This window comes from Rousettus aegyptiacus, unplaced genomic scaffold (genome assembly GCF_014176215.1).
Source record: "Rousettus aegyptiacus isolate mRouAeg1 unplaced genomic scaffold, mRouAeg1.p scaffold_m13_p_3, whole genome shotgun sequence".
Classification (NCBI taxonomy): domain Eukaryota; kingdom Metazoa; phylum Chordata; class Mammalia; order Chiroptera; family Pteropodidae; genus Rousettus; species Rousettus aegyptiacus.
Window position 1 is genome coordinate 83,899,176 of NW_023416306.1, and position 23,650 is coordinate 83,922,825.

Consider the following 23,650-nt stretch of genomic DNA (forward strand, 5'->3'; position numbering starts at 1 on the left):
GGCACATGGTTAAAACCACAATTACAGAAATAGATGAGGAAGTGAGGAACAAAACTCTTGGCTCAACTTGGGCCATTTTTTCTGGTCACATCCCTCTCTCTTTGTTACAGGGGTTGATTCTGTCACTGTTCAAAGTCCCCAGGGGGGATGGTCACATTGATCTATGAATAGTGAGCTGTTACTACTTTTTAGTCAATCTTAATGTTTCAGACTTTTTATGTCTGTCACGGGTAAAAACGTTTAGGCGAAGATATGTCTGCCAAGTAAAAGAGTGTGTAGGTGAGGTGGTGAAACAATACAAATTAGAATTAAATTCAAATAGCTTGATTGTGAGGGTAATTTTATGTTGTACGGGTAAACTCTCAATGAAGATATAATCTACTTAAAATTTAGCATAACTTAGCCTCAAACAATGTAACACAAAAACTGCAAGAAAAAAATATATGTATGTATGTATGGCAAAATGGAAAGGTATGCAGTTGTTAGAAGAGTTCTTGGGAGAATATAGCTGCCAAAATAGATGAGGTGAGAAACTGAGGAAAAGTTATTAGGTAAAATATTGTGCAAATACATTTAATGCTGCAATACAATTAGTTTTTAAGGAATATATTAATTACAAAAATCGGCTTATGAATAAATATGAGGATATTCATGTGGTACCAGATATTTGTGTGGAAGAGATACACTAAACCTTCAAGGAAGGTTTCTCAAATTGTTAAAAATAGAAGTTTTATATTTTTTTCTAGAACATATTTTATTACACTTTTCCCAAAGTAATGTGGTACCAGGAAATTTTGTAAAGTAATAACTTTAAAGGATTTCATAATGAAAATAGCTAAGGAGAAAATGAGTGAGCTAATCAAAAGTGGTAGCTCTTTAGGTGATGAGAACTGTGAAAGAAGTTAAAGAGATAGGGAGACAGACAGAGACAATCTGACATATCTAATCAGAGTTTCGGGAGTGACTAGAAAGAATGGAATACTGCGGGTTTCATTCCTTAGAAATCTGTCTCTTAGACCAAGTATAGCAAGCAAGATGTTTATTAAGGACTGCCTTTGGATCAATCTCCATGAGAGAAGTAAAAGAAAGCAGAAATAGATAGAGGGAAAAGATGAGACCACAATAGCTACAGCTGTCCCCCAAGGAGCCCTGATGGCCTTCAGAGTTGTTCTAATTGGGGCTGAGATAGATAGGCTTTATAATCAGATAGGGATCAGTAATTGGATATGGGTCACTCTTGGAAGAGGCATGAACTGGAGGCAATTTCTAAAGGGGCTGACAACTGAAGACTGTCTGCCCACAGCACTCCCAGCAAATATGACAACAGATCTTTTGCCAAAAGGGAGGGAAGGGGCCCTCAGCAGCACATCACACCGCATAGAAGAAAGACATCAATTAAGGAAACAATAACAGAGGATTCTCTAGAATTGAAAAAGATATGCAGATTTAGGAAGCACAAGAAATTTCAAGCAGTTTAAATAAAAAGAATTATACACTTAAACACATCATTTTGAAAGTGAAGATTACTGAAAGAAATGACAAGATCTTAAGAGCAGCCATAGAGAAAAGCCTATTACCTGCAGAGAAATGACAAGTTGACTATCAGTTGACTTCTCATAAACAAAAATGGAACCAAAGAATGACAAAATAATATCTTCAAAATGTTGAAAGAAAATAACTAACTCACTAAGCTAGCATTCAAGAAGTGGGCCAAAATAAAGAATTTCCAGATAAGCATAGCAGAGTTTACCACCAACAGACTCCTCACTAAAGGAACATCTAATGCAGTAGTTCTCAACTTTGTTTGCAAGTCCGTTGGAAACAACAGGGAGGTTTTACAACATATGCTTAGGTCTCACTCCAGCAATTCCAATTCAATTAGTCTAGGCTGTGTCTGTAACAGGGTACACCTTCTCCCCAATCCCGAGGTGGTGTTAGAGAAGGTTAAATGAAGATCTAGGACTTTTATCACCACCCAGCATTAACGAGCTTCTCATCCATGGGTTTAATGGAAGCCACAGAGACTTCTCTCCTTCCTTGGCAGAATGGTGTCAAAGAGGCCTAGTTGGACATTTCTACCTCCGGTAATGAGATCTTCTTCCCTCCTGTTCAGGGTGACTTCAGCAGACCTAGTAGGAAACCTGAATTTCAAACTCCACCTGTCAGTTACAAGGCAGTGTCCCTGTTTCTCAACTGGTGTAGGAGCAAAGGAGACCTGCTTAAATAGAAAATTTAAATATCCAGAGCCTTATAATAAAATTTTCAGAATTTCATAACAAGCACCAGTGCTGATATGACACTGATGTTGGAACCGTCAAAGATTGTAAAGTAACAATTATAAAATGCTTCAATAAGCAATTACAAATACACTTGAAACAAATGAACAACAGAAAGTCTCAGCAAAGAAATAGAAGATATAAATTAAAACTAAATGAAATGTATAAAAAAATTACAACAACCAAAATGAAAAACTCACTGGATGGGCTCAACATCGGAATGTTGATGATGGAGAAAAGAATCAATGAACTTGAAGATAGAATTTACCCAGTCTGAACAACAGGGAGAAAATAAACTTTAGAAATTTTAACAGAGCCTCAGGGATCTATGGGATTAAATCAAAAGATCCAACATTCTTGTCATCATAGTCCTGAAGAAAGAGGAGAAAGAGATAGGGGCTGAAAAAGTATTTGAAGACATCGTGGCTGAAAACTATCCAAATTTAGTAAAAGGCATAAATCTATAGATTAAAGAAGAGCAGTCCCCAAACAGAATAAAGCCAAAGAAATCCACATCAAGAAACATCATAGTCAAGCTTCTGAAAACTAAAGACAAAGATACAATTGCAGAAGCAGTGAGAAAGAGATGACACTTTACTTATAAAAGGAAACAATTAGAATGACAACAGATTACTCTTAAGAAACTATGGAGGCCATGAAGAAGTGGCACAACATTTTCAAATGCTGAAATCAAAGAACTGCCAAATCAGAATTTTATATCCAGCAAAAATATCCTTCAGAAATGAAGGGGAAATTGACATTTTCAGGTGAAGGAAAACTTAGAGAATTTGTCACCAGTACAAATACCTTTAAAAGAATGGCTAAAGAAGTTCTTTCAAGAAAATGATAAATGAAGAAATCTTAGACTATTCGGAAGGAGGGAAGAACAATGTAAAGAAGAAACACATGGTTAAATATTAGAGACTTTTCTTATCCTCTTGAGTTTTCCAAATTGTTTTTAAATAACATTGTCTAATTTGATTCTCAAAGTATGTAGAGGATATATTAAACAATTATTAAAAAGAGAAGATAAAGGAACTTAAATCTAGGTAACTTTTCCACACTTCACTTGAACTGGTAAAATATCAACACCAGTAGACTGTGTTAAGATATGTTTGTTTAATGTATCTAAAATAAGGAACAAGTAACCCATAGGAAGATAGGAAAAAGAAAACAGAGAAATGACAGAGAGAATGAAAAGAAAACAAAAAATTAAGTGGCGGCTTTAAGATCTAACACGTTGATAATTACATTAAATGTAAATGGTCTAAATATAGCAACTAAAAGACAAAGATTGATGGCCTGATTAAAAAAAAATACCCAAATATGCTACCTACAAGGAACTCACTTAAAAATATAGCAGCATAGGTAAGTTGAAAATAAAAAAGATGGAAAAAGATGTACTATGCAAATATTAACCAAAAGAAATCAGGGTTGGCTATATTATTATCAGATAATGTAGATCTCAAAGCAAGAAATTTATCAAGAACAGAGCGACATTACATAATAATAGAAGACAGCAATCCTAAATGTGTATATTCCAACCAACAGAGCTGCCAAATATGTGAAGCAAGAACTAATGTAACTGATAGGAGAAATAGATATATTCACAATTTTAGCTGGAGACTTTAACACTCCTCTCTCAACAACTGATAAACCAACTAGACACAAAGTCAGCAAGGATAAAAAAGAGCTCAACCAACATGATCTAATTAGCATTTATAGAAGACTCCACCAACACCAGCAGAATATACATTCTTTTCAAGTACCAATAAGACATTTACCATGATAGATCATATTCTGAGGGTCACAAAACCTAAACAAATGTAAAAAACTTAAATCATAGAGTGTTCTCTAACTGTAATGGATTCATCCTAGAAATCAAAGACAGAAAGATAATAAGAAAGTCTCCAAACATTTGAAAACTAACCAATACACTTATAAGTAATCCACAGGTCAAAGGAAAATTAAAAAAACATGGAACTGAATAAAAGTGAAATATCCTTATAATCCACTTTATAATCATGTAATTACAAAGAGTAACTTTTATTAAAAGTTAAAAAGAACTTTTGAAAAATTACAATTTATTTCTAAATAATATTTTGTTGATTCTGCTGGCTGCCGCTGCTCTTAAGAAATTTCAGTGGACACAGGCTAGCAATTTTACTTGAAAAAAGCAGACAAAAGTTTTATTAAATAAATATATATTTTATGAATTACTTATCTTTATTGTGTAACTCTTCTGTCCAAACATCATCACCCACCCATCAAGAGAATATACTCAGACAAAAGCAAGAGTAATAAAATTCCATCAGCTCTGATATTTTGTTAACTGTCAGTCATGTAAACAACAGCTTTACATGTATTTTTCGTTTTTTATTATGCGTGTATTTGTGAAAATGAAAGGCAAACATTTTATTTAAGAAATTTTAACTTATTTTACATCTTTTACACATATAGACACATCGTTTGTTTATTTTTATTTTTTCTCTTGCCCTGGGCCCAGCAGATGTTGGAGGCCGACTTGGTCCTAACCTCTTTGACCCTCAGACCTTCAGCTTCCTTTTCCAAAGAAGGTATATGACACTCGTGAGCTCACGGAACTGGGATGAACCAAGTATCAGAGCAAATATGGCTAATGTAAGTTCCCTTACTTTCCTGAGAAGGGATCTATATTCAAGGAGTGTTTGGGAGTTTTTATTTCTTTTCTCTTTCTTTAGAATTAAAAAAAAAAAATGGGAGAGGAGGATGTAGGTGAGACGAATGTGTTTGAGGCTCGTGGGTAAGGAAGTGGTTGAAGACACAGAACAGAGAGATGTATGATGGGGCGGGGTAGGGTGGCTTTGGTAGTGTGGAAGGAAGAGGAATCCCCGTCCATCCCCACATGAAAAGCAGCCGTGATTGGAGGTGAGTGTGCTTGTATGTGCCTGTGTGTGAGGAGGGGGCTAGCTCTGACTCCTGCAGACGCATGACGAAGCTACTTCCCCTCACGCGGTCCAAGGCGCACACGCGCGACTCAGGGCCACGCCCGCACACACTCGACACACACAGGGCACCCGAAGGTCCGGTTGCCATGGCGAGCTGGAGCGCGTGAGCCCAGCCGCCCCTCCGCCCCCGGCCGAGCACGGTCAACTACAGTTCTGATTGGCCGTTGCTTCCTCATTATGCAAATCATTTGCGTAGACTCGGCGGCCAGCTGCCTGACGTCACCAAGCACGGGGGCCGTGGCTCAGGGCTCACCTCCCGGAGCGCTCCAGCGCGAGCCCAGAGAGCGCCGCGCGGGGACCTCAAGCCGGACCCCAGCGTCCTGCAGGCTCAGCGCCGGCCTGCCCCGCCCCCGGCCCCGCCTCTTTCCAGCCCGCCCCACCCCCTTTTACGCCCCTCCACCGGGGACACCGCCCCCCGTGCAGCCCCCCGCCCTCGCCACCAGGGCCCCGCCCCCTCTCTCCTGGTCCTCGCCACCGGTCCTGGGAGGGGACGGCGGGACCGGCGGGACCAGCGGGAACGGCGGGAGGGCGGACGGGGCGGGGATATGGCCGCGGCGCCCGGAGGGTCTGCGCCGCCCGCCGGCCCCAGCCCGCGCCTAGGTTTCAGCACCGCGGACAGCGGCATCGGCATGAGCGGACTAAACCCAGGTCCTGCCGTGCCCATGAAGGACCACGACGCCATCAAGCTCTTCGTGGGGCAGATCCCGCGGGGCTTGGACGAGCAGGACCTCAAGCCGCTGTTCGAGGAGTTCGGCCGCATCTACGAACTGACGGTGCTGAAGGACCGGCTCACCGGCCTCCACAAAGGTGCGCGGGGTTCAGCCCAGCCCAGCCCAGCCCAGCCCAGCCCAGCCCTGCCCAGCCCAGCCCAGCCCAGCCCAGCCCAGCCCAGCCCAGCCCTGCCAAGCCCTGCCCTGCCCAGCCCCAATCCGATTAGAGTGCGGCCCAACCCAAACCCAATTCTAGCCCTACCTAGGGCCAATCCAACTCCAGTTCAATACTAGCCTCACTTCAGCCCGGTATTCTCCTCAGATCACAGAGCCCCAACCTAGAATTTTCTCTGTCATCCTGCCTCAGATCATTACTCTGGTAACCTGACATGTCCTCTACTCTAACCTCCAACTTCCTGCCTTTCATCTCTCACATCCCAACAGTCCCCACTTTTCAGTTGGACTTCACTCCATCCCTCCCAACCGACATGCAAAATCCTAGAATTTGGAAACTTATTCCACTTTCTAGGTCTCACATACCCTCAATCTCCCCAATGCTGGACCATCTGGTACCATCTCACTTAGGTTTAACCATCCCCACACACACATCTTGGACTTACATCCCTCATTCTGGCCTCCAAGCCCATCTAACCTCCAGAGTCTTCTTTTGACTCTTAGACTGCCAACTTAAAATGCTGCAGACCCGAATTCTCCCCTTCTTCAGAACCCAGGCCTAGGTAACTCACAAAATCCAATTCCCCTCCCAGGAGGTTCTCACCTCCAAATTCCATTTCATGTGTAACAGTAACCCCAATCTCTCTTGCCCCCTGCCAGAATACCAACATTATCTGCCTCTTCTGATTTGAGTCCAAGAACCCTGGAACTTCTGACACTATGTGCTCCCTCATCTCAGGTTTCCTCTCAGCTGAATCCACACTTTTTTCATCCTCTAATTTCCCCAACCCTGTGCCTCATCTTCGCTCCTCCCCAATCTTCCTTATAGCCTCTTGCTTTTCCTCCTTCACAGGCTGGTCCTGGGCCAATGCCTGTGGAACTCAGCCTCTGGGTGGGTCAGGTTGAAGAGGTAGCAATGGGTCTTCTCCTCGCCCTTCCTAAAGAGACAGAGGCGCCACAGTACTGTCCAGCCACACCCCTTTCTTCCAGTAGAGAGAGGGAGGAGGCTTGTTTACATGCAGAAAAGTCTGTCCAGTCTGGACTGGAGAAAGAGAGCCAGAATCACATGTCATTCATGGGTGGGGGAAGGAAATGATTTGAGGAGAAACACCTTTATCTCCCTCTACCTTCCCCATTCTGTGGTTTCAGGCTTTGGGGGGAGGGGAATTCACGAACTATACTCCATGATCTTCCTAGGAAATAAGTGGTGGGCCCTGGGTAACAGTTAAATGTACTTTCCTAAGGGCTGAGAGCTGTAATCAGGCTGCCACCTCTTTTCAACTGGGAGGCCTTGGGGTGTTCCTAGTCACACTATTGTAAATGCTTTAGGAAAATAAATGCTCATGGAAGATCTGGGACCAGGTAGGTAGTAGTGCATCTTCTACCCTTTGGGGTGGGGTTATTTTAAATGGGGCATGAAAGGACACAACCATACCATTCAGATTCTTTGTAATGCAGTCCAGTTGCCTGGCTGTCCATCTATCCATAGCAATTTATTTTCTTATATTATAGACATTTATTTCAGTATGTAGGTACAAGCTAGCCTTTTTAGGCCATCTTTACAATAAGGGAAGTGTATAGACTACCTTTAATTCTTACTTTCTCACCATTTAAAATCTCTAAACACTCTCTCTCTCTCTCTCTCTCTCTCTCTCTCTCTCTCTCTCTCTCTCTCTTCTCTCTCTCTCTCTCTCATTAATCTTGTTTTATCGTTCATCTGTCTCTTTGGACATACTTCTCTGTCTTTCTATCCCCACATGCTTCTGCCCCCTATCATAGGTAGTCCACAAGGGCTCCTTTAGTCAGCACCTGGGCCCCTGAGCCTTTCAGGCAGAGCTCCAGGCTGCACAGTTCTGATGTCAGCTGATATGGCACGGTGGCAGAAGATGAAGCAGAGATGTAAGCAGAATCAGGTGTTTGGTGATTTAGCCCCAAACCAACGTGCAACTCTTCAAGGCAGGGTTGCCTTGCAAGATGATCAGGGAAGATCTCCAAGTCAACATCTTCCCCATCCTCTCCCCAGCAACATTGACGTCCAAAAGCCAGAGTGACTCATTTTCCTTTCAATGGCTGGGTAATGAGGGAGGCAGCCACACTGCTTTGAAAACAACCTCAGCCTAGCACTTAAGAGATTCCAAACCCTATCCTGCCACTGACATACTCTCTGGGCTTCAGTTTCCCTATTGATATGATAAGAGTTTGTCCCAGGAGTTGCCTAAATTCCCTTTAACTCAGTGAATGGCAGATATCCACCCACCTTAAGGTAAGGGCAACCACATAGAACACATCAGAGAAAATGGTTTCTTTTGCCTTTTTAGTCTGATGAGGTCTAAGTGGAAAACTGCACCAAGCTCCTAAAGGCTTCCCATATCCACTTTTTCTTCCTTCATTCTTTCACCTTCCTACACTCAGAAGGCTTTTTTTAAAAACACAGATCTTATTATGTCACAGCCCTGTTTAAAACCCTTTTAGCGGCTACTTACTACTCTTTAAAAAAAAGTTCAAAATCTAGACTGATGTGTAAAAGGCTATATAGATGACCTGATCCCTGCACACCTCTGCCCCCATTCACCAATTTCAAATCACACTAGCCTTCCATCCATTTCTCTAATACACTGAATTCTTGACTGAGTCTTCATATGTGCTATTCCCTCTGCCTGAAATAATCACCATCTTTCTTGTCACCTAGTTAAACTCTATTTTTTATTGAGGATACAGTGTGTTCTTAAAGAAATTCCTTAGCATTTTGGACTCAATTACATGCCCCTCATGATTCTTTGTATAATCCCCATTAGGGCAGAGAATGTGTCTGTCTTGTTGCCACTTTATCCTCAAGCCTTTTGTAATGCTCTACCATAATAAGTAAGAATTCAGTAACTATTTTCTGAATGAGTGAGTGCTCAGTGACTGTTGGAAAGGAAGAGATCCCTGCTTCAGTGTTTTCTAGCAAGCCACAGGTTCTGAGGCTGAACGAAGAGTGGTAGGACCGACCCTTTGGTTCAATCTAGACTCCTTCTCTGCCCTATATCTACTGGTTCTTTCAGAGAAGTCAGATTCGGGTCACAATAACCCTTTAAGAGGCCCTATCTTGAAGCTTTGGGAATGCTGACAAATCAAGCTCCTTGGATAGGATTGGAGGTCCTGGAAGCTCCTACCTACAAGAAACCCTTAACCAGCCTCATCTTCTAAGCCTCAGATTAACCCATTCATTACCTTCAGAATTGGAGGAGTGAAATATTAGGAAGGACTTGTGGGGTTCTGGACTTGGATCCCAACCCTCCTCTTCCTCTCCTGCCTCCTCCCATCTGAAACTGAGTTGGGAAGGAATCAAGGCTGATTCTGGGAGACTCTGTGAGTATAAATCCAAAAAGGGGGAGGCTGGTTAAAGCTGAAGCCAAAGCTGCTTAGGGAGGTTTAACCCCAACAGGACTTATGGCTGGAGTGGGGAGGAGAGATGTGTGGTTGTATTAACACGTGACTGGGTATGGGTATACATGTTCCCTAGGTGGGAGGCCAAGAGAAAATGAAAGGGAGCCAGAGCCTAAGACACAGACACATGAAGCCCCTCCCTTCAGCGAAGGTAGGAAGCAGAGAAGAAGCAGTGTCCTTGTTTAAAGGAGAGTGGTCTTGAGTTTGTCAGCTTAATGAGGTATTTCCAGGAAGAGTATTTGGGGTTTCAGAAAACCTCCTGAGCCAGCCTCTTCCTCCCCAGGCTGTGCCTTCCTCACCTACTGCGCCCGGGACTCTGCTCTCAAGGCCCAGAGTGCACTGCACGAGCAGAAGACCCTGCCAGGGGTAAGTCCACCAGGGTTGGAGGGTGGGAATCACCTCAGGCTTGGGAGATGCCCTACATGCATGCCAGAGCAGCATGTAGGAGCCAGCTTGGAAGCAGGAACTAGCAGGAGAACTATTTTTCTAGGAGAAGGCTTACCTGTGCCCTAAACAGGTTCTTTATTACATTCAGTCTTCTGGATCAAAGAAATGGGCTCAAGACCCTTGGGCGAAGTGATCTATCTCATCTTTTAGGAGACGCGTCATTGTTGTGGGCTATACTAGAATCTGTCCACCTTGGCTAAAATCATGGCTTCAGGTGTCATTTGTCACTGATGTGAGCATATATGGAGCTATATAGGTTAGAAGCTCTGCTGTGTCTCATTTTCTCCGGTACTAGGGCCCTTGATGACATATCTCGCTGGTCTTCTTCCTGTAATGTTTTTTTAGGGGAGTGCCTTGACTCACCAAGCTTGCCTTCCCCCTACATCTCAAACACTTAGCTAAAGTTAAGAGAGACCTGATTCTATAGGCAGGTAGGCCATTATATATCGATGGCACCTAGTATGGCCTTGGCTAATGGCTAATCACTGGACAAAAGGCAAAGTGAGACCTATTGACCATGTGGCAAGAAAAAAGTGGTGATTGTTAGGAACTAACATGAGTTCACCAAGCAAGTTATACTACTCATCCTCATTTTCTCTTCTCTGAAGAATGGTATGTCTAGAACAAGAGCGGTATTTAAATGCCCTGAGCAGGCCAAAACTGGAACGATATCCATTTCAAATCCTCAGATTTAAGAGAGGGTCACTAGCCTACCAGAAAGAGACCATGATGGGATGGGGACAACACACACACACACACACACACACACACACACACACACACACACACGATGATTTGAAGTAACTGCGGATATTTAGCTGGTGAAGATTGGTTTAGTGCGGGCTTTAACAGGGAGGCATCATAACATAATAAGTAGAAATACTAGTTTTTGAGTCTCACAGACCTGACTTTGAGTCCCAGCTCTGCCATTTATCAGTTCTGTGTCTCTGGGTACATTACTTAACATCTTGAGCTTCAATTTCCTCATCTATAAGGAGTGGGTTATACTAACACTTGGCTCACTGGGCTATCATGAGGATTAACTGAGGCTTATTAAATGCCTGGAACAGAATAAGATCTCAATAAATATTACTATTGTGGGGGGGAGGGGTAGCCACTTTCAGATTCTGAAGAGATATATGGTTTTATACAGATGGCTCCAGAGAGCTGGATCAGAATCGATGGGTATAAAGAACAGAAACACTAATTTCAGCTCAGTAAAAAGAAGTCTTCTCTTCGAATTTGAGCTGTCCAGCAATGGGACAAGCTTTGCCTAGAGCTGGTCAAGCTATTAATAGGGCGTCAGATCCTAGAACTAATCCTAGTAATTGAAGCAACTGAAGCCTCGCTCTTGAAGATTCCATTTCAAGTAACACCAACTTATCACCCTCACCAATCCTCTGTATGCAGCCTCTGGGGTCAGACATACCTGGGTGTGGATCCAGGCCTCAGCACTCACTAACTCTGTGACACTGAGAAAGTCTTTACCTCTCTAAGCCTAAGCTTCCTCATCTGTAAAATCGAACTCATAGGGCTGTTGAAATAATTAAACTAAGTCATGTAAAGTGCTTAACATAGTTCTTGGTAGACAATAAGCACTCAATATAGGTTAGCTGGTGGTGGTAGTAGTAGTAATAGTAACAGCAGCATTAGTAGTAGGAGGGGTAGAAGTCATTCATCCAAGCATGGGAGTAAATGACTTCTGATGCTAGAATTAGAATTGAGTGTCACTGAGACAAACTGTAACATTCCATGTGGGAAACAGCATGGTAAATGTGTAGAGACAGAAGGAACAGGATGAGTGTGAAATGGGGTTGGGGGTGTAAGGGAGGGCCCATGTGAGCATGGGCCAGGCTGTAGAAAAGAGGGCAGTGGTCGAAGAGGAAATTTTGGGTGCCAGGCTGAGGAGTTTGGACTTTATCCTGAAAGCAACTGAAAGGCGCTGAGAAAATTAAGATGAACTTTGGGAGAACAAAACCCATCCTCAACCAGCCACAGGGCTCCATAAGATAAGGGGTAACTGGAGGACTCTGAAGCTTAGAGCACCTGATATAAGAGCTGTGAAGCCCTAGACTACAGGGATCATTTCTGGGGGGAGAAAAGAGAAATAATAAGTAACATTTATTGATTACAAAAATTTACATGTTAATCCTCTATGAAGAAGGCATTGTTATTGGTGTTTGCATTTTAAAAATGAAGAAATTGAATAATAGAAAACAAGTGGCTTACCCAAGGTCACGTAGCCACTAATGAGAAGACCTGGGCTTCAAGGCCAGGTACTCTGGCTCCAGAACTTATTCACCATTACCTGAGCCAAGCTGGTGGCAGACAGAGGTCTAAGGTTTTGGAGGGATTGGTGACTGGACACATCTGCCCCCTTTACCCTTTTAACTGCTGTCTTCCAACATGGCCTAGCTTCCTCTGGCACTGCCAAGATTGGCTTTATTCACCCTCCCAGCTTAACGAAATGAAAATTAATATTTAATTATTCTCCTAAATGAAAATCGATGGCTCTGTTGGCCACTCCCAGCAATGTCTGTGCCATCAACCTTTCCTCTAGGCCTGCCAGGGGCAGCAGCAGCTTTAGTTACCTGGCCTCAGGCCCACCAGCATGCAGGGAGGAGGGTCAGCTCTTTACAAGCACTGGATTCTGGGCACAGCTACCATCTTCTGGAGAAGCAGCGATAAGATCAATCTGGGCTCCCCTGAGATAGGCAGGACTGTTCCTGTGGGATAGGGAAATGTTGGGTCAACTCCAAAGAGAAAGCCTGGACCCCTAGGGTAAATTTCCAGATAACTGCTAGACTGAGACCTCCCTTTGGTTCCCTTCCACCTGTCCCCTGCTAATTTCTGTCATCTATCAAATCTTGGCTCCCTACTCAGGACTTCTTCAAATCTCAGTGGTCTGTCCCATCTTCTTCAGCTTCTTCCCCTTGAAGCTGTTAGCCACTTCTTTCAGCCTCACTTTAGACCCCAGAATCCAAATGAAGAAGGTGAAGTACAACCTCAGACGCACCTGGGATTCGAAGGTGCCCCTTTACTTTCTTTTTTCTTTCTCTCTTTCTGCTTATAAACTCCTTCCTTTCCTTTGGGTATCCATCCTTTTAAGCACTGTCAGACATAACTGACTTCATTTACTTTTCAGGTTGTGCCCTGCACAAAACAGCTTGAGTGGAAAAGACAAATGGGGATTAAAATCCACCCATGCTCTACTGACCAAGCCATGCACATTATCACAGGGATGTGTCAGCCCAGAGGAAGGGAAACATTTTCTCTAACTCACACAAAGTCACGGTATGTGCTAGTAGCCACCCAGTAAATGAGTTAGAGCCTTCACCCTCAAGGGGCTTCCAGCCCAGAAATAACTCATTACATCTCCTTGGGGTTTACATCTGAGCATGTAAAAGAAGCATCAGGAGTGAAGAGGGAGGAGAAGCTTCACAGAAGAGATGCTATCAGAGCTAAATCATGATCATATTTCATCGCGTTCAAAGGTCTAGAAACTTAAAAGGTGAAGGCCCCTTCTAGAATTCTGGGTACAGTGTGGGAACTGGCAAGGAATGTGTCTAGCAAAGATGGCTAAGGCTCTATGTGAATGAAGAGTATCATGTATGTTAGGCAACCAAGGAAAAGTTTTGACTGCCAACGCTGGGATCTTGAGCTTTACTGGGAGGCTTGCAATGGGAATCACAAACAGATTTTAAGCAGGGAAGAGTGAGGGACTGGCTATAGTGTGAAAGTTGGACTGGAGAGAAAGTAATCCTGGAGGCAGGATGACTCTTTAGGACACTGTTGCATGAGTGCAGGTGAATGATGATGCTGGCCTGGAGCTGGAGATAGGGCAGGAATGAGGAGGGGAAGGCAGACTTCAGAGGTATTTAGGATATCCATATAGATTTTAGAACCAATAGGTTTGGTTGAATTAGAGGAGGGGTGTGAAGTAGAACAAAGTACTGAAAATGGTGACATTTGTTTTTTCTCTGCGTCTCTCTTCCCTACATCCATGACAACTCTCTTAGACCCACCAGTGTCCCTTTGGGGAGGTTCTAACAAACACTCTTTCCATGGTGGGAGAAGGGGCTGAGGGCATTAGTGCTGAGTGGAGGGAGGAGTTGGCATTAGGATATGAGAGTCTGAAGAGGGCAATGCTGAATCTAAAGGCAGGAATTTTAGGCAGGTCAAGCAGAAGGGGTAGGGTCTTTCATTCACTCTGCTGATGGGGGCAGAAGGACCAGGGCCTCCTGCATGTATATGATGCCTCTGGCCTTCCCTACTCCACTGCTTGGAGCAGGTTGTTCTCTCCTCTTTCTGACATTCCTTCTCATGATTTCCCCTCTAGGGTTGGGCTCTGAAGCAGACATAAGCCTGGACTCCACTTAGGAAACTCTCAAGGAAATAAGTGCTTAGCTAAGCACAAGAGCTCACCTGAGGTTTCATGACAAAGTCTCAGCCAAGGAAGCAATAACTTCTTTTCTTCAAAGGGGAACCATGATCACCTCACCCCATTCCCACGTCCCTCCCCTGGTCTTGGCAGAAATAAGGCAGGGTAGGGTCAGGTTGCTCAGACGGTTCAATGGGCAACTCTCTCCTCCAGCCACACAGAGTATACCTAAATCCTAGGTGTTTTTCCTGACCACTTTTCAGTGGGGATTGAAGGCCCAGAGCCCTGGGTAGCACTGCTGTCCCAGTTTTGTCTTTGTTTTCTTGGGCTCCTTTCCTGGGACTTCCGCCTGCATCTCCTAATTCCCAAACTATCAACTTCCTGAATACCTGAGCCGTAAACTTGAGAGTCAGTCAACATTTCCTCCTCTCCCTCAGTCCCCACATTCACTAGAACTTTAGTCCAGTTAATTCTTCCTAAACATTTCTTGAGTCTGTTCATTTCCTCTGCCTTGGTCCAGGTCACCTTTGCCCCTTACCTGTATCACTGATTTTTCTGCCTCTAATCTTTCCCCTTCCAATCTCTTCTCTGCATGGAGACAGCTCATGGGATCTTTCATAAGACAAAAAGAACTAGATCATCTCCCTACTTAAATCCTTCCTTGGAGCCCTAAAACCTTTCAAATACAGCAGTCAAAATTCCTTTTTGAGGTTTTCACAACCTTCCTTGATCTGGTCCCTGCCTACCTTTCAGTTTCACATCTTCCCATTAAAATAAAAATATGTATTACATCAGGTGAGCCTACTAAGATCTAGCCATTGTCATTTTCACTACAAGCCTGTGAGGTAGGATCATGATTCTCCTTCTCTTTTACTGATGTGGATATTGAGGCTCAGAGACCTTAGAGAAGTTGCCAGTGATGGAGTCAGGGTTTAAATCCACATCTATCTGACTCAGAAGTAATGTATTCCACCTTGGCTACCTCTGTGCCAGGTGCCCAGCAGAACCCTTGCTCCTTCAGACTAGAAGCTCCCTCTCCATACCCCAGACATCTGGAATAGGCAGCCTCCAGCCCTACCTCTCGCATTATCTCCACATGGCTCAATAATCCCAGTCTTACACATGACCCCCAGGTCAAATCTGCCTCCTCCATGAAGCTTTTCCTAAGTCAGCCTCTCCAGGGGAAGTCAGCCTCTCCCAGAGCACATTATCTTGCAGTCCTCCTAAGGCTCTGATCTCTCTGTGCCTTCATTATTTGTATTCACGTCTTAAGAACAGAGTCAAGCGGCACGATGCAAGTCATCGACTTCAATGTCAGATAGAACTGGGGGTAAATTCCAACTCAACCACTCACTCACCACATGATCTTGGACAAGTGATTATCCTCAGCTTTCAGCCTCAGCCTTCTCATCTATACTGTGAGGACAATAGTGTTATTTTGCAGAGCAGGTGGAAGGAATTTAGAAACAATGTATATAAAGTGCCCCAGGTAGGGCCTGGCATATACTAGGTTCTCAGGAAGTAGTGGCATTATCTTCTCCTCTGTAAGTCTTTGAAGACAGGATCCCCAGGGGAATCACTGTCTCCCCTGAAAAGCCCAGCCTGAGGATCTTCACAGAATTCAGGAAATGCTGGCAGCATACCCGAGTGGTGGAAAGCCTAGGTGCCCAGCCTCTGAGGCCTGGACTCTGTTAGGTCCATGTGGAACATTACGTACCACCTAATGGCCACTCTCCATCAAAGAGCAGTGGAGTGGAGGAGGAGGAAAGGGGCGTCCCCCAGAGCACCGATGAGCACCATCTCCCCAGAAACCCAGCTAGGGAGGCAGCTGCCATGGAAACCATTGCTGTCACATGTGCTCATCACTCTAGGCTCCAGAGAGAAATTCTGAGAATCTATTTAAGAACTAATAAAATAATGATAGTCTTGCTCACCCTCACTGCCCCCAACCCCAGGCTTCTACCCCTCTTACCTTCTCCCCGACCACTCTCCTCCCTGCCTTTCTTACACCCCCTTCCTGTCCTTTTATCCCCTCATTTCCTTCCCATCTCCACCACTATTTCTCTCTTTCTTTGCCCCTTTCTAGGACTATCTCTTACTCTCTCTCTCATCATTTCTGTCTGCCTGTGTCTCTCATCTCTCCCTGTGTCTGTGCTCTCCATGGCTCTGTCTCTTGGTCTCTCCTCCACAATCACAGGTGGCCATGCCCAGGGACGGGTCCTGTCCTCCTGGTCCCTGGTCCAGGCCAGTCCAGACCTGTCCAGCTCGCCCTGCTCTGCTTGAATTGATCTGTCATCCCCTTAGACTGCAGCCTGAGTCCTGTTGGTGTCTCAACCCCCACCCACAGCCTGGTACACTGCAGGTGCTCCACCACCAGCGAGTGGGTGTGTCAGAGCATATAAGAACGTGAGCCTTGGGTGGGAGGGAAATGCACTGGTTCAGATTTGGCCTGTTTTCCTTCCTTCCTTTTTTTTTTTTTTTTTTTTAATAAACCCTCCCCGCTCCCCACCCTCAAATTTGATCCAAAGGAAATTGCTCAACTGTGACTGCCAGGGCGTTACCATGGTTACTGGGTAGCACTTGTGGCTATGGTAACAGGAAGCTGCCTGTTGTCTCGGCAACGAGCACATTGGTAGAGGATGAAGTGGCCCCTGATTGGTGCAGAAGCAGTGCATTTCCTGAGAGGAGGGGGTCAGATCATCACCTTCTCAGGCCAGATGGGCATCAGTACCCCTTCTCCATGACCAGGAAGGCCGCTGTTCTTTCCTCCCGGCACTCAGCTGTCTGCCCCCCAACAATAATTCCTCACATCCTACGCACCCAGCTCCTGGCAGTTTACAAAGACCTTTTGCGTCCCCATTATCTCATGTGATCCCCACAACACCCATGAGAGGAAGGTGAGATGGGATTCAATCATGAATTCTCTCAGGGTGGTTGGGGGATGGGAATGTGTGGGGTGTGTATTGACATCACCTAAGAGCTTTTACAAATTTTACAGTCCCCCAGCTCAAGAGTCTAATATGGTTCCCAGGCGATTCTTATCTACCCCTGACCAGGGAACCCCTGAATTAGAAGGTGAAATCGGTTGGTGGGAGAGGGGATGAGGGAGGAATCAAGCTGCTTTTCAGGTTTATAGTGGGTGACTGGAAAGATCAGGTTTGGGCAAAAAGATAAACTCTGGTTTCGTGTGTCAAGTGGAAGGTGCCAGTCAGACTTTCTAGTTGGGATGTCCAGCAAGAGGCTGAGCACATAGGTCTTAAGCTCAGAGAGGAGGATGGGCTGGAGCCGCAGAGCTCTGAGTCATCCTTGTGGGGATAGTAGCTGAGGCTGTGGGTGTGAATGAGATTATCCAGGAAGAATAAGAGGAGTGGAATGAGAGAGCCAAGGATGATGCCCTGGAGAACTTCAACATCCTTGGGAGAAGGGATGCCCAGGGAGGGGACAGAGGAGTAGACACTATGGGGACGCAGAAGCTTGCGTAAGCTTTCCCTCATTTAACAAGTTAAATCTGAGCAATGTTGGCTTATTGGAAGTCATACAACCATTAAATGGCAGAGTTTGGGATAGACAGCACTGAGTCTGATTCCCATATTGTTTAATTTGAATGACACATAGAATTATATTCTCAATTTGAGGCACAAAACATAAATCTGCAATACCCTCTCACCCAATTCCCTTCACGCAAAGCCCTTAAAGAAGTCCAGGAGCCAGAGGGACAGACCTCACATGGTCCCTGCCTAGCACCCAATGCAAGAGAATCTCTTCAGCCTCCACGATTCATCCTGCACTTAACACCGAGCTTTCTATCACTCAACTCTTTAGTTTTCAACACCTTCTAAATTCCTAGATTTAAGGAAGTAATCTTGGAGAAAATCTATAATCCCATGTGAGAGGGATGGAATGCAGATTCAAAAAGTCCAGAGCTTAGTTCTTGAGGAGTCCAGAGGTGGAAAAGCTGGGGGGCCCCAGGACCAGGCAGTCATGTTGACTGGGTGTGTTGCTCCGATGTCTTTCAGATGAATCGTCCAATCCAAGTGAAGCCGGCTGCCAGTGAGGGTCGAGGAGGTAACTTCCCTGCCTGACGAACTTCAGGGTATCATCTCTGTAGGGGATGGTGGGTCCACTCCTGGAATCAGTGCTACCCACGGTCTATTACTAGAGCCGCCTAGGGTCTGGGGAACAAGCGGAGTCCGGAGTTGCTTGGCACCAGAAAAACAAAGCCATTCCAGCTCAGACTAAGATAGGATGGCATTGCAGGGGCCCTAGACCCAGAACAGGGAGGAGGAGCCTACACAGATACTGGAGATAAAAGAAGGGAACTCTTGACACCTTGCCCCTGGAAAGAGTTCATTTCTTCTGTTTTTCCAGATTCTTTGTTTGAAGAACAAAGCTAGAGTTATTCTCCTTCTCCAGATTCATCCGATTACAGAAAACCCAGTCCGCTCTTGGTTGGGGCCACTCATTCCTTCATTGCAATTGCCTGACTTCATGGTCAAAGATGAAGCCAATATGACAGACTTTGTAGGCTACATAAAGGAATTTGACTCTATGCTAAAGACTATGGAAAGACTCTGAAATTTTTTTAGCTGCACTGTTTCCTGGTGCAGAAAGACCAATGCTCCTTAAGAACAGGAGGGGTTAAGAGCCTGGGCTTTTTGACAACCAGCTACATTCTGGCCAGTTTCCATCCTGGAAAAGCAATGCTAGCTTCTGGTACTAGTTCTTAGTGTCTTTTCGCCCTTGGGTCATATATCTGCCTGTAGCCCTCCCTGATGTCTGCTGACTGTCTCCCTTGGATAAGACCCTCCCTACTTTACCCAAGATCATCCATCACTTTGTTACGTGAAATAAGCTGCCCAATGTTATGGAAAGAATGGAATCCAATTGACAGACATTTATGGACCCCTACTAATTTTGCACACCCTCTTAGACTTCATGCTCACTACAAGGAGCTCTGATTCCATTGTGAAGTTCTTTCCTCTGAAAAAATCATTCTTTCATCCTTTTGGATTCAGTAACTTCTGGTCTCTGATTCTCAATTTCTGGCTAAAATGGTATCACCTCTACTTTGCTTTGAAGAGATATTTCAAGCTCACTCCCTCCCCTCTACATACACATCCTCCTTTCTCACTTCATTCTTTCCAGACAGGTTTTTGAGAAGTTTCAGGCTGCATACTAAACCTCCAGTTCCCTTGTCCCAAGAATTTCTGCTTCTTAGGAAACTCTGTTAGGCATCAAGGCCATTGTTGGCCCTCTTCTATGCCCTGCCCATAAACACTAGACAGTCCCACAGCTGAGAGGACAGCTGAGAGTACCTGAGTGAACAAAGAAGCAGACAGGTTGGGATACAGTTTATTCAACCATCCAACGAGCATCTTCTGAGTTACGTAACTTATTCCACATTAGGAATACAGATGTGAGCAAGGCAGACCTAGCATCTGGCCTCATGTAACTCTGCAGCTATGAGAGCGTATAGACAAGTGAACAAGGGGTTATGATTCAGTGTGATCAGTGCTTTTCAAGTCCTGCAGGGACTGTGAGGACACAAAGGGAATCTAGCTTAGTCTGGGAGGTCAAGGTGGGCTCTCAGAGGTAGAAGTATTTAAGCTGAGATTTCAAGGATTAACAAGAAGTAGTCAAATATTAAAAGGAGGAGGGGAGAGCAAGTGTTTCAGGCAGAGAAAATAGCATATACAGAGTTTAGAAGAATATGATGCAGCTTGGGGTCTGGTTTAGTAACTAAGTTCACAGTGCTGGGGGCACTCCTGCTATTTGGCGTCTGATACATCTTGTCAGGGTGAAGGGAGCTTACAGTTGGCCTGGTCCATATATATGTCTTGGTCATCTGGGTGCCAACCAGTGGCACCAGCTTGAGTTTTATCATTTTTCTTTTCATTTATGTACAAGTTTTTCAGGGGTCACGTCATTGGCAAATTTTGTGGCTTCACACCTCAAAACCTGTTTAGATTCGGAGCAGCTCAAGAGAGCAGGAAAAGCAAATCTAATTGAAAAGAAGTCTGCCTGGCAGTATAATTCACAATTTTAGTAGTTCTTTGTTAACACATATATTTCTTGACATGTGATGGCTCTTTAAAAGCATACACTTCAAATGTCTCCATGGATAATTCTTGCAGGTTTGGGTGACAAGATCTCTAATTCCTCCCTGCTCCCACATCACCAAATGTTCCCTGCTACATATTTGGGAGAGAGGAGGCATATGAACTAAGTCTTGCAGAATAGTTGGGCATTTACAATTTATAAGTAGTTTACTACCAACTGAACTGTGTTGGATAATCTTGTTACTAATCAAAATGTATTCCTTTTCTTCAATATTATCATGCATTCCTTCTAAAGTGAGCTCAGCTCTCTGCTGAATTTTAACACAAACTAATGCTTTAGAAACCTAACTTTTAGAATGGTATTGAATTTTGCTTTTGAAATGTAATTTGACACCAACGTGGGACATCTTGTCCCATTCAAGTCTTGCCCCTGTGAGTCCAAACATTCTATTAACTTTCAGAGTTAAGTCACACCTGTCCTGATATATTTAAGCCTGTGAGCTTGCATATTTTTTATTATTTCTGAAATTAAATTATTTATTTCTGGTTTATTAATAATGATTTCTATATGTGATAAGAATACTGGTATCAATGCAGACATAATCCAATGGGTATCAAGGCAAACGTACTTTTCCAAAATTCCACTATTTTCTTCTAGAAGGGATTATTAGATTTTTCTCCCCATGAAACAGGGATTACCAACTCAAATTCTATAGGAATTAGTAAGTTAACCTAAATTAGTGAGACCATCATGATTTAATAAATATTTTACCTTTTAATTATATTAAATGTTGGCAACTAGTTCAATTTTTTATGTGGATCAACACTATGATAGTCTAACCACATCTATCAAGTTTGGTTCTTTGGCCCAAAGACTTCGATTTTTTTTTTCATCTGTCACAGAGGAATATTCTATTGTGCACACATGAGCTTTTAAACAGAAATAGTTACTTTCCATTCTGTCTCTTGAATTTTGATGCCAGTGCAACAGAGCAGTATTCTGCTTGTTTTTAATCAACAGACATGAAGTTTGTGGTTGGAATAACAAATATATTAAACGTGCTGTTTATTGTATTACTTTTAGAAGTTATCAGTAACATACACATTCGATACCTACAATACAATAATAGTAGCAACACAACAGGATCTGCCTGATAGAAGGTGCTGGGGTTATCTTCTTTTGTGGCCGTTTCCTGCAGCCTTGGTGGCAATCAGAGTATCAGATGGACATATAGGTCCTCATGGACTACATTATAGCAGCCTTTTACTGTCTCCCAGCCAATTCCTATCAGTTCTGTAGTTTAATTCATGCTGTTTGTATACTCCATATTTCATGCCTGTATTTTATATTCTGGAGGCACTGAGCAGTATACTCTTATGGGAAAATGCATCTAATATTCCAACATAAAATTATTTATTTTTATGACATATTAAAGGCATCCATTTCTATATTAAACATATATAATGTCAAAAGCTATTCCTTCAGCATTTAGATTTATTCGAATGTAAACACTGAAATGTTTGCCTGGTAAAAATTCAGAGTTCATGTATTTCAGGATGTTAAGCTCAAATTGTATGAGGTCAGAGCTAGAAATCCCCAAATCCTTCAGACAATAGTAACTAAATAGGTCTATTTTATTTGCTCTTCAACGTGGAGCTTAGGTTGATTTTTCCTAACTTACACTATATCTACTGTGGAAGCACTAAAAATAAGTTAAGCTCTAAATACCAATCTTATAGGGAAAACATTTTTTTTGTCATAAGGCAAAATCTTCAAAATCATTGAACTCTTGTATATTCTTTCCTCTTTTAAATTTCATAACATAAAATCAATAAATTCATAAATCACAATGGTGATCACTCTGTTTGTTCCATTCCCCAAATTTGCTGTATTTTTCACTCAGCAAATATTTATGTATCTAAGATGCCAAAGATACAAAAATAAGTTGTGCTTTTAACATGCATTCTTTTTTCTTTAACTCTAAAATTGAACACATAATCTACAGTCATGCTACCTTGAATAAGCCCAATTCTGTCTGATTTCGAAAGGTAAGCAGGGTAGGGCCTGGTTAGTACTTGGATAGGACACCACCTACAAAGACCAGGTGCTATAGACATAAAAAATAAAAAAAATAAGAGATTGTACAAGCCTACAAGGTCCTTGCAATCTGTGAGGTCAACCAAGGGTTGCCTCACCTAAAAACTTAAATTAAAAAACCCAAAAATAATAAAATAAAAATAAAATGAAATAAATAAAATAAAATTGAAAACATTCTCTGAGGTGAGGAATCTCTTTTTCCATCATGAAATTTGGTTTAACTCAAAATCCAATTATCTGTTTTCATATAAGCCTTCTTTCCCCATCCTATAGCTGTTTAAATAATTTCTGCCTAAATTTGCAAGGGTTTAGTTAACAGCATGGATTTTGAGTAATAAACATATTACTATCTAGGTGAACTATCCTTCTTAAAATTTTTCCAGGATTCTATTTTAGTCAGTGTTTAACAAGTAAACTTTGAGTAACTTTACCATCTTTACAATTTTTAAGTGTACAATTCAGTAATGTTAAGTATATTCATACTGTTGTGCAACCAATTTCCAGAACATTTTCATCTAGCAAAACTCAAATTCTGTACCCATTAAATAATTACCCATTCATTTCTCCCTCCAGCCCCTGGAAACTACCTTTCTACTTTCTGTTTTTATGAGTTTGACTACTCTGGATATCATATATAAATAAAATCAGTGCAGTATTTGTCTTTGTGACCAGCTTATTTCACTTAACATTATCTCCTCAAGGTTCATCCATGTTGTAGCATTATGTCAGAATTTCCTTCCTTTTAAAGGCTGAAGAATATTCTATTGTATGTGTAAACCACATTTTGTTGATCTATTCATTACTTGATAGACATTTGGGTTCCTTCCACTTTTTGATTATTGTGGATAATGCTACTGTGAACATGAATACACGAATATCTCTTTGAGACCTTGATTTCAATTATTTTGGATATATACTCAGAACTGGTATTGCTGGATCGCATGATAATGCTATTTCAAATTTTTTACGAGTAACCACCATACTGTTTTCTATAGTGGCTATTTATCATTTTAAATTCCCACTAACAGTGCACAAGAGTTCCAATTTTTTTTTTTTTTTTGAGGAGGGTGTTTGTTTTTTGGTTTGGTT

The 23,650-nt window shown here is 42.9% G+C and overlaps 1 protein-coding gene across 8 annotated transcripts in view; it reads left to right on the forward strand.

Annotated features, from left to right (window-relative positions):
- The first annotated feature begins 5,532 nt into the window (after window positions 1–5,532).
- CELF6 (CUGBP Elav-like family member 6) overlaps window positions 5,533–23,650 on the forward strand; it is a 28,010-nt gene continuing 9,892 nt past the window's right edge. Inside the window, exons 1-4 of one of the 8 annotated variants that reach the window (XM_016126980.2) lie at window positions 5,855–6,070; window positions 9,653–9,727; window positions 9,860–9,942; window positions 18,421–18,469. In XM_016126980.2, coding sequence (XP_015982466.2) covers window positions 5,893–6,070; window positions 9,653–9,727; window positions 9,860–9,942; window positions 18,421–18,469 — 385 coding nt within the window. In that variant the 5' untranslated portion in view covers window positions 5,855–5,892. Of the gene's footprint in view, window positions 6,071–7,874; window positions 8,047–9,652; window positions 9,728–9,859; window positions 9,943–16,578; window positions 16,767–17,071; window positions 17,302–18,420; window positions 18,470–23,650 lie in introns of those variants that run through there. The other 7 variants (XM_016126982.2, XM_016126979.2, XM_016126984.2 and 4 more) reach the window with 7 other exon arrangements.